Source organism: Pagrus major, chromosome 2 (assembly GCF_040436345.1).
Source record: "Pagrus major chromosome 2, Pma_NU_1.0".
NCBI lineage: Eukaryota > Metazoa > Chordata > Actinopteri > Spariformes > Sparidae > Pagrus > Pagrus major.
This window is the reverse complement of record NC_133216.1, coordinates 15,976,758-15,987,348: the sequence shown is the minus strand read 5'-3', so window position 1 is coordinate 15,987,348 and position 10,591 is coordinate 15,976,758. Positions and strand designations below refer to the sequence as shown.

The window sequence follows — 10,591 nt, the reverse complement described above, 5'->3', positions numbered from 1 at the left end:
TGCTCTACTTTGGTATGTGCATCTGTTTGTGATATGATTACACAAGGTCTAACCTGCTGCTGACAGTGAAGTAACCACTGATATCTGTCCAGACAGTCCCCATGCTGTGTACGTGTTTTTCCGTCTCTGCAGACATCATACAATTTGTGTGCACACACATCTCCGTTGTTGGAAGGTTGGTAGCCGATGGTACAGTGGCATCGCCCATCACTGGACTGAGAGAAGAGGCAGCAGGGTTCAAACACTGTGTTGTATAATACTGGTCACATCTATCTATCTATCTATCTATCTATCTATCTATCTATCTACTGTCTTTTTCCATCCCTACTCTCTTCATCGATTCTTTTGCCCCTTCCCTACTTCCTCCTTTCCTCCTTTCCTTCCTTGATTCCTTCACCTGTTTTCCTCATATGGTTGTCCATCCTTCCCTCCTTCCGTCCTTCCTTAACTACTCCTTCATCTGTTTTTTCAATCCTTTCTTCCTTTCCTCATGGATTCCTTCATCTATTTTCCTTCTCTCCTTCCATTTTTTATTCCTGTATTGATTCCAACATCTGTTTTTCTTATTTATTTTCTCCATTGATTCCCTCATGTTTGTCCTTCCTTCCCCCTTTGCCTTCCTTTCTTCTTTTCGTTCCTTTAAGTCAATCATACAAGATGCAACAGTCAAAGAAAAAAATCTCATTCTCCTTATAAAGAGCTGATGAGTGGAGGGCTCAACACCTGCGCAAGCTGCATCAGACTAGGAAACAAGACCCTTCTGCGAGGGAACTTGATCTACAGCTCTTTCAGCTGGAAGCTACAGATTGTTCCTTCTAAAGTTTCAGAGAGACAGTGAGGAAGCTACTCTCATATTAGTGTGTGTACTGTACCAGGACTGAACAGACCAGAACAGAAAAAAATCATAGGCTTGAGAAATAAGGGTGAGTAGGAACAGTAGAACTACACAATCACATAAAGACACCAGAGGAAACACACATGCCGCAGGGATGAATGGGTTGATCCTACTACTGTATGGTGTGAAAACACAGTGTCACCTGGAAGCTCTGTCCCTCTCCCGGGCAGACGCAGGAGTCCTGACCAGACAGAGGCTGCTGAGCCCCAGGGCCGCAGGGCAGGTAGGCAGGCAGACCTGGTCTGGGACAGTAGTGGTGAGGAGGACACTTCAGACAGCTGTCTATGGACACATCACCAGCAGTTGGCCCATAGGTTCCCTTGGGACAGGGGACTGGAGTGAAGCTCCCTAAAGGACAGTAGAAACCTGTAAGAAAAATAATATTATGTCAGGAGAGGAGGTAGTTTCACATATGCAGGAAAATCTTAGACAGTCAGGATAGCCTACCTGGCTGGCAGGGCTGCCTTTCCTGGAACTGTTGGCTGTAGTTGTTTCCATCAACCAGGGTAAGGAGCAAGGCACTCAGACCCCACACACACTTGAAACTCATGCATCTGCATGTCCTTAGCATGGTTCATATGTCCACCTGCTGAAGTAGAGGCCTGTTGCAGTAACCCAGCAGATATCCAGACTCAGGAAGAAATGCTCTCATCCAGGATCTGTAAATATTCTCTTGGTTTCCTGCCTTGTTTTTCATCATGGCCAACACAGTGAAGATATTCAGTCACAACATCACTCCTTCGATAAACCTCTCCTGCACACATGACCTGATCTGCCTGTTGGTAGACAGAGCTGCGAGCAAGTAGTGAGCTGGTTAGTCTGCATAACTTTCAATGGCCCGCTGAAAGATTTATGAGGCCTGTGAGGTAAGGTGACAGTAAGAGTGGAGGGTGGTAAGCAGAAGTGAAAACAGAGAGTACAGCTGCATGGTGCTGCCGGATCACATTACTGCATTTGTTCTTCTCAATCCAACCATGAAACTGATTAATGATTTGGCTCCCAATGTGCATCAACACAGCTTTGCTTTAGAGGAGTCTACTTAGCACCATGTCTGTCACAGCAGCTGCTGAGTTCCCATCTCAAACTCAGATCTCTGCTCAAATATAGCCCCTGGCTTTATGCAAGCTAGCTGCAACTTTGTGAGTATTATTAATGTTGTTTATTTGTGTTTACTTGTTGATATTGGCTTGAAATCTTGTGGAAGGCATAATACGGCTATGGTCAAGGTCTGTGTGGCCCATGCAGTAAGTGACATAAGTGGTAATTTGCATCAATAAACATTTTTTCTGCAAGTTAATAGAATATGATTGCAGTATAGCTCACAAAAAGATTTCTCTTATGCATTTATTAATGTATGCAACCTGTATCTGATACAAGCATGTGCTTTATTTGGTTAAAAATAAATAACTAAATAGATAAATCTTTAGAGAATTAGAGAGGATTAAAGTTTTCATGGAAACCTTCGCCCATTATACAGTTCATCTGAAGGTAATCTCTGCAAGGTAATAACCAAGGTTAGATTGTTGCCCTTTGCTCTATATTGGAATGAACCAGGAGACCCAGCTCTTAGCTTAGCTGTCTCGTCATTTCATACAGTATGACCCTGACATTAAACCAGTAACACGATCATAGATATAGAAAATGGGTATATGCTGGTACCACTTCCATGGAATGGAAGCTGACAATCTATGTCAGACATATGGGTATTTTTAACAATGTTTTTAAGTCTTTTTTTAACTAGGTTGGTCTCATCTTCATAATGTTAGAGTTACACAAAAGAGGACCCAAACACAGACACGGAGGCAGACAGACTGAAAATAAAAGCAAGCTTTAATGAAGCTGAAAGTCCAAATACGAAATCCAAAACCATAAAACCCAAAAGGCAAGCAACAAAGGCAGGCAGAGACAAGTCCAAAAAGCAAAGGCAGGCAGTCAAAATTCTGGCAACAAATCAGAAATCAATTAGTGTAAAACTAAACAAAGCAGAGAGAAACGAGGAATGTGGGAAGCAACGCAGGTTAACACAAGTAGAGCACAGGACAGGAGGACAGGTGAGACAAGAAAAATTATTAAGGAATATCAAAAGATTCAAAATGTTCTAAACTAAGATAGCCACCAGTTGTTATTCATATACATATTTACTGATGCTTATATCTCAGGGAGAAATAAAGGCATTATAATGGAGTTAGACCATGGCATCACATCACTGAATAAATACACAGTACAGGCAATGTGAAACAACAACGGGACCAATGAGCTGTGAACTAACTGCCTGGGAAACACAGATTAGTGTTTTACTTGATTAGTTTGTTTTTTTTCCACTCCCAAACAGATGTCTAAACGAATTGTCAGTTAGCAATGCTGCTGGAGGGAATGTGGAGAGATCATGGTTGATCATGCTCATGTTTTCTGGTCTTGTCCCTTCAGACATTCAGACTTTCTGGAGGGCAACTGCAACAGGCAAATCAAAAACTCTGGGTTTTGGATCAGTGAATGGGCTACATTTAATCTGCTTTACTCCTCTCTCTCTCTCTCTCTCTCTCTCTCTCTGTAAGTATCACCATCATCCTTTTTCTCCTGGGCCCCCTTCCCCACCCTTATGTGCAGCCCTGTCAGTAGCCTGCAACATTCACATTGTCTATCTTGGACATATCCTTGACACGCTAAGTAAAGATGGCACCTCAAGGATCATTGCAAAATACTGGCTTCTGAAATCTGTTTAACTTCTGGCCTCTATTGTAAAACACCCACATCTTCTAGAACAGATGACCTCCTCGATAAGAATTGGGAGCAAAAACTGTGTAAAAACGCTGCATTTACTTAGCTAATGAGGCAGAACGCTTATAATTATTGTATATACCAGTTACAGTGAGGCAAATCTGTCCTGGCTTACTGACCACCCCATGAACTCATTTTTCTTACCTTTTTTTGGTTCTTTTTTCAGTATGTGAAAAATGTTCATGAATAAAATGTTTTTAAAAAAATGTAAATATTCTCACACTTTAAATAATGTTTGGGTGCATGTGCATTCATGCTTACATACAGTATGTGTAAAACAAGGTCTTCTGTAAGCACATATGTTAAGGGTGCATGATGTAGTGTAGGGGAAGACATTTTAATCAGAAGAGAAAGATCTTCACTGACTGATTTTCTTTATGCCTAAACAAACTAAATCAACTCTCTTTGTTGTCATGACTGAAAAAAATGAATAAAGGACAATATGATTTCATACTGTTTTACTTTGTTTATATTGGCGGACCCTGCCACCTTTCTAGCTTCAAACAGTGTTCTGAGGACCTGATTTTCCTCTAAGAGCAGCTTGTTTATTCAGTTATGGAAAAAATAAATACTTCTGAGTTTGTATTATTACCTCATTAATATTGTAAAAATTTCTTCTCCAAAACTACATAGTGCCCCTTTAAAGTTGCTAACTGGCTACAGAAAGCAGTCAACAGTGCTGTTTTTATGTACAGTAGCCAAAGTCTTACTCACTCTACTCTGTTATTGTATTGAAATAAATGTTGGACTTTGGATAATTGGAATAACCTACATATTTCATCATGGTCGCCATGGACTATGATCCTCCAATGATGCCTTGCAACTTATCTAACCGAGCAGCAATAAACTTTCACCCACATATACATGTCACTCGTGAAGAAAACCCTCCACATCACATTCATAAACACACTGCAGGTTAATGAGATCATTGGGAATTATGGAACCATTTAATCAACAATGCAGACAAACACATCACACACTATAAATGAGCGTAAAGACTCAATAATGCAATTCACGTTGACCCGTGCACTGACTTCTGTCTTGTTTTTCCGGTAAAAAGACAGAACACGTTAAAAACACAAGGTTTTGCATAATCAGAAGTGTTTACTCTGGCTGTTTTGTCCTGACTAGAAGCACAAACACTGGTGTTTAAACTGATTGTCAAGCATCCAAAACAATCGCTGATAATCAAGGTTCTATGATCTGCTCCAAAACTGGACTTTCTAGGTCTCTCTGATAAACTTTAACCATTTTCACTTTTTTCATTCAGATTAAAAGTCCAAAAGCTTTGCTGATTTGGCACAATCTTTCTATATAATTATTATAACAGCATTTGTATCTTATTGCAGTATCTTTTTTCTTATTCTCACAGAAAACTTGCAATACTTTCTCCCTTTGAGACTCTTTCTTATAGAGCTGTGTGCTCTTTTGCATGACATAATTCCCTTAAAGCAGTGCTGCAAGAATGCTGATAAGTTTTATGAAGGTTCACCTCTGTTTGTGTGTGCGTGTGTATGTAGCTCCGTGTGTGTATGCATGTTGTGTTCTGTCATCACTGTGACCCTCCACGTGTTGACTGTTGACACAGGCAGAGTTTGGGCTGCCGCTCTGATAACAAGGGCCTTTATAAGTCAGAGGAGAGGAGAAGTCACTCTGCAGAAACCCTGATCCTCAGGTAAAGACCTGCCACTTCTCACATATTGAGCTTTTTGTCTTAGAGTGAGAAGGAAATGTATTTGTGGAAATGTTGAGTATTTAGTCAGTCATTTGTTCATTCTAATAAGAATTTCTTATGTGTTTCATTGACCTGTCCCTCTACAGAAAGATGAACATGCACCTAAAAGTCGTGATCTTCGTCCTGTCATTCTTGACAACTTCAGGTATACATTGCTCCTCAAATGCTGTTTAATACAATTTAATTTGCTGTGCATTTCTCTTTTTCATGTATTTTTTATGTGTCTGTTTAGCATTCCCACTCCACCATGAGAGCAGGGAGGCAAACTGGACTGATTTGAAGGCCAACCAGGCTCATGATAAGACAGACCTCACAAAGGATGTGGAGTAAGTTGATTAAACTAAGTGCTGCTAAAGACAAAGGTTAAAGTCAAGGTGAAATATTTAAAGAGAATAGCGAAATACTTTCTAAATGAGTGTTTTCGTCTTTGCTCAGCAAAATCTACAAGATCGACATAGACAGCAGCAACCTTTACAACCAAGATGACCACAGCAGAAACCCTGTGGCAGAAGAGATGCAACGCAAACTCAACATGGAGTCAGAGCGTCTGCGTGTTCGTCTGCGCCAAGAGCTGGCCGAGCTGCAGCAGAGGCTGTCCTCATCTCCAGCCCACCTCAGCTCCACCCTGACCAGCATGAGAGAGCGCTTGGCTCCCCTCACCCAGCAGCTCCAGAGCTCTCTCAGCAGCAACACCCAAGATCTGTGTGGCCAGCTGAGACTCTATCTGCAGGGCCTTGAGACAGCAGAGGCCCAGACAGAGACCGGTCCGGCTCTCTACCAGGAAGCCTTCCACTGGATGAGCCAATCCCTGGAGCACAGCAGCTCCAAGGTGGTCGATGTCGTCAGCGACTTCCATACTAAAGCTGTGGGGGTGATTGAACATCTGAAAGAGATGAGCGCTGGCGAGGATGAGCTCTGGCAGGAAATTAGCTCCAGGTTGGGACAGGAAGTGAGTTCTCTCAGAGTGGAGGCAGAGAACAGGGTGGGGGCTCTCAAAGCAGAGCTTGCTGCTCTGCTAGAAACTGCACAGCCTCATCAGGCTGAACTGACAGCCAGTATGGAGCGGTTCTGCCAAAATGCAGCTCTGCAGGGCCAAGTGTTTGAGGCCCGGATAGAGAGGCTGTTTCAGGGGCTAGAGGAGGAGCTGGAGGTCAAGGGAGCCTCCAGCCTGTCTCTTTCTTCTTCTCCTTCTTCCTCTTCATCTATCCAGCCAGGCGACTCTTTGCAGGAGGACTTCTCAATTAAACTCTCTGCTCTGATCCAAGACATTCTGCACTCAGTGCAGTGACAGCGACAGCTAAATTAACATGATTCTTGTCCATGAATTTGGTTTGTTGTTTGAAATTGTCCCAGCAAAGTAAGTAGCGTGTAAATATTTATGAATGTAAGGTTTTGATTGATGTATTTGTTTCATTCTGTATGTAAATGAATGTATAAATAAATGTCAATATATATTTACTGTACCGTGTAAAAGGATGCTGCTTTTGGAGAGTAAAGTCGAAACAAATTACCTGTTTTTTTTACCTCTTGTCATTTCTTTAATTATGCAATATAAACACAGAGTACACCAACACCAACCTGATTTCAAACATTTTATTTATAAATCTGTACAAAATATAGCAACGGGTCGGACTTATATACTGCAGAGTGTGATGTGCTCAAAAATATAAAACTGAATTGAGATTATGTACATGATATCAAAAATGTGAAAATAACAAAAAAAACAACCATTGCAAATGCATATATAATATATATAATATAAAATATTGAAATTATCCTTTAACTGCTTCTATAGTTAATGTTTCTTTTTTACCGACCATTCAGGGTTAACTGTTCCCTCACAACCAATAAATGACTGCTGAATGCAGGAAGTGTAGACAGAAATAGTTACATAAGACACCACTGTATTTCCTTTGTTTCTATGCTCACCTAGTAAGGGCATTTGATTATTACTGAAAAATCACAACAGTGTCAGATTTGGTGTCAATTTGCTAGTCCATCTGTCAGTTAAAGGCATGAGGTAATCCTCCCACCCAGTAAAACTTCTTCAGGATGAACCAGCCACCCAGAACAAGCAGGACAGCAGCAGCCGAGCCGAACACCACGCCCACCGCCAGGCCCGTCAAGTCCACGTCACCTCCCTCTGATGCCGCGTCGTTACCTGAAGCAGGCAGGGGGAGATTAATGGAGATCACGTTTTAGGTTGTTGTGAAATCTTCAAAAACGTTAAGATGTATTTCATGAATAACATACTCATAAACATACTCACTGAAGGCAGCAGAATATGGCCTGTCTTTATTAGAAGGAGGAAAGAAAGGGAGTGAGTAAGTGAAAAAGTCAGCTTCTTTATCATGGTTCACTACAGTGGTGTTGTGCTTTATGCTGAGACTTACCTTCATCGGCCACATAAAGAGGTCCAACAGATACAGTGGCAGAATCGGTGGTTTCCTTTCCAAAAGGAGTCAGAGATCTTCTTCTTCTGTTGTTATTATTACAAGCCTGAAAAACAATCCAGTTGGGATTAGTTTGATATGTCATATGATGTAAAACTAGTGCCTATATGATATACATCTTGAGGGGAAGAAATAATGTGCTATTTATTTGTTAGGGTTTGGGTTAGTTAGTGAGGGAAGTAAGAAAAACACATTCTGAAAAAAGTCTGATCTAAATGGTTTCCTCTCCTGTGCTTATGACTCAAGAAGAGGTGAAAATTATATTTCAGGAACTCAAAAAGATTATTCTAGCAAAACCTTTCTCTTTTTTTTGGTACATGTTCTTGAGTAATAAGACAAAAAAAGTTAGATCAGACTTTTCTCTGTTGCCTCTCAGGGCTTCCGTGATTTTTGGTTTAAACTGACAAATGAATCGCAACGAAGACAGATTTCGGGGGTTCAGGGTGCCGAGCACAAACCACAGCATCCCTAATTCAAATCCATCCGAGGTTTGTGGCAGTCGTTTCCCATCTCTTTACCTACATTTCCTGTCACCTCCCCACTCTCTAATAAGGCCATAAAATGTTTCCCCACACATTTAAACAGTGTTATCAGTAGCAACTGTTATGTGTTTTGGGTTCATTGAGTTTTTGATGTGGCTCCTAAGATGCAAAAGAAAAGTAAGTTCTGTACATATATTCAAATCTTTGCCTTTAAAGGTTACTTTACTTTCCCTGGTGTCATGTGTACTTGACTTCTACAACTTACAGACAGCAGCTCTTGACATTTGGTGGGCTCACACAGTCTCAGTATGCAGTGCAGATAGATGCTGGACTTTGTTTGGTCACGGTGCTTGACAAAGCGGAAGGTCTCGAAGTTAAATCGAGCGACTTTGGAAAGGCCGTTGCTCGTCATTGATGTCCTTTGGTCCACTACACAGCTATAGTGGAGAATTATTAGATATAGATTACATTTTTTTTTAACTGATATGGTGATTACTTCAGTCTCACATGTATGTGTGCTTCCATACCCAATGAAGAAGTTGTGCTGCTCACTGTTCGACAGGTTGTAAGCAGAGGAAGTACCAAAGCAGTGATCCAGCAGTACATTGAAACTGAAAACAGGACAGCGGGCCAATGAGTTTGCCAAGAATACACAGTGCTGATTTTTATATCAATATTTGTTTTCAGATAAACCAATTCACTATGAGCATGCACTCGTTCCAAGTGGGCCATGCTCTACTTACTTTCCTGTGAGGTTTTCAGCCTTGACCTCCACATAGATCCTGACTCGTAGGTCAAGTCCTGTTGTAGGGACCACTAAGGGGTGGCCATAGCTGCTGTCCTGGAGAAATAAGAGGTAGTAGAATAAATCAAGAGAGAAAGCTCAGTAGTGTGTCCAAGGCAACTCAATCCAAACTTGTACTTACATTATAAACACCTATTTTCAGTGTATCGATAAAGGTTCCGTTATTGTCTTTGGTCGCCACAGAAACTGAGGAGCTAAAAAATCATGGAAAGACAATCACTTTTTACATGTGTTCAGATATTTACTATAATAATTATCATCCAAATATCCTTTTGCGCAATGCGTGCTTTTTTTAAAGATGGAGAGGTACTCACGCCACAATCTGTGTGTTGTTGATCAGGTACTCCAGCGGGTAGCGGCAGGAGAAGTGATAGTAGAGATCTGTGGAGTAGCTGATCAGCCCCTGGTCAGATCTGGGTGTGTCTATGTACCCAGTGATGATAACTGACTGGATACTTGAGAAGCCATTGAAGGGACCCGCTGGATCTGGGGCCTCATCCACAATCTACACAAGGCAACAAAAACACAGTCATTGCAATGTCTTCCTCTATATCACCACATAACTCTAAATGCGTTGAATATATAGATACTTTCTGACCTGCAGAGAATGACGACAGGGGTTGTCCTGACTGTGGTTAACAGGAAGCTGGTAACGGATGATCGGAGGGTCCACACTGGTGTCGATAGAGCCCAGGCACTCTGTGGTGTTGTGGTTCCCGTTCAGAGCCAGGTCTGTGGTGTTGAAGCCTGACCACTGAGCCGTGCACAGGTTGATCTCCAGGGTGATCACACTGGTGCCACAGTCGACAGTCAGGTCCGAGTTTTCTATGAAAATTGAGTGAAGCCAGAAAATGCAACGTTATGCTGACTAAAGTTATGAATTTTTCTGAGTTTGAACATTGTGGGAAACATTTGGAATAATGTAAGTGCACAACTCAACAAAATATACACTAAAGGTCTAGTTGTTTTTAGACATTTTAATGCAGAAATGTTACCTACCTGGTGTCCGCTCATACAGTGAGGAACAGTTGTAGAGACACTGAGCAGGATGCAGCAGCGCAGCCAGCAGAGGGAGGCAAAGGTAAAGAGTCATGCTGTCTGCAGGAGACTGAGGAATCCTGTATCTAGATGGAGAAAAAATAATATTAAGAATAATTTAAAACCAACAATAAAATAGCCATAAAATAAGATTTTTAACTCAGTCAGAGCAATGCATTAAAAAAGCTTTTTAAATTATATTATTTTTTACAAAAAACATGAATTGGTAATTTATGTGACTATAATTTAAGTGTCTAATTCTCTTGAAACCCATGATATTTAAATTTTTCACTAATTCTTATGTACTGCAATTTAAAATCTGTGACTTTCAAACAGAGACCTATGTGACAACCAGAGGAGGGTCTTACCTTAGCTGGTACCTGAGCAGGTGTCACAGAGGTAGTC

At 41.2% G+C, this 10,591-nt stretch overlaps 2 protein-coding genes across 2 annotated transcripts; one reads left to right on the top strand and one right to left on the bottom strand.

Moving 5' to 3' along the window:
- The first annotated feature begins 5,375 nt into the window (after positions 1 to 5,375).
- Positions 5,376 to 6,918, top strand: LOC141013734 (uncharacterized). Its single transcript, XM_073487575.1, has 3 exons — positions 5,376 to 5,553; positions 5,641 to 5,734; positions 5,844 to 6,918. Exons 1-3 carry the CDS (start codon positions 5,466 to 5,468, stop codon positions 6,694 to 6,696), a joined length of 1,035 nt encoding a protein of 344 aa, XP_073343676.1. The 5' UTR covers positions 5,376 to 5,465; the 3' UTR covers positions 6,697 to 6,918.
- Positions 6,919 to 7,411: 493 nt separating this feature from the next.
- On the bottom strand, positions 7,412 to 10,241 carry LOC141013726 (zona pellucida-like domain-containing protein 1). Its single transcript, XM_073487563.1, has 10 exons — positions 10,148 to 10,241; positions 9,747 to 9,973; positions 9,463 to 9,653; positions 9,270 to 9,342; positions 9,087 to 9,184; positions 8,871 to 8,954; positions 8,609 to 8,780; positions 7,802 to 7,907; positions 7,678 to 7,701; positions 7,412 to 7,569 (listed from the first exon to the last, which is right to left on the bottom strand). The coding sequence occupies exons 1-10, from the start codon at positions 10,239 to 10,241 to the stop codon at positions 7,412 to 7,414; spliced, it is 1,227 nt and encodes a 408-aa protein (XP_073343664.1).
- Positions 10,242 to 10,591: the final 350 nt, after the last annotated feature.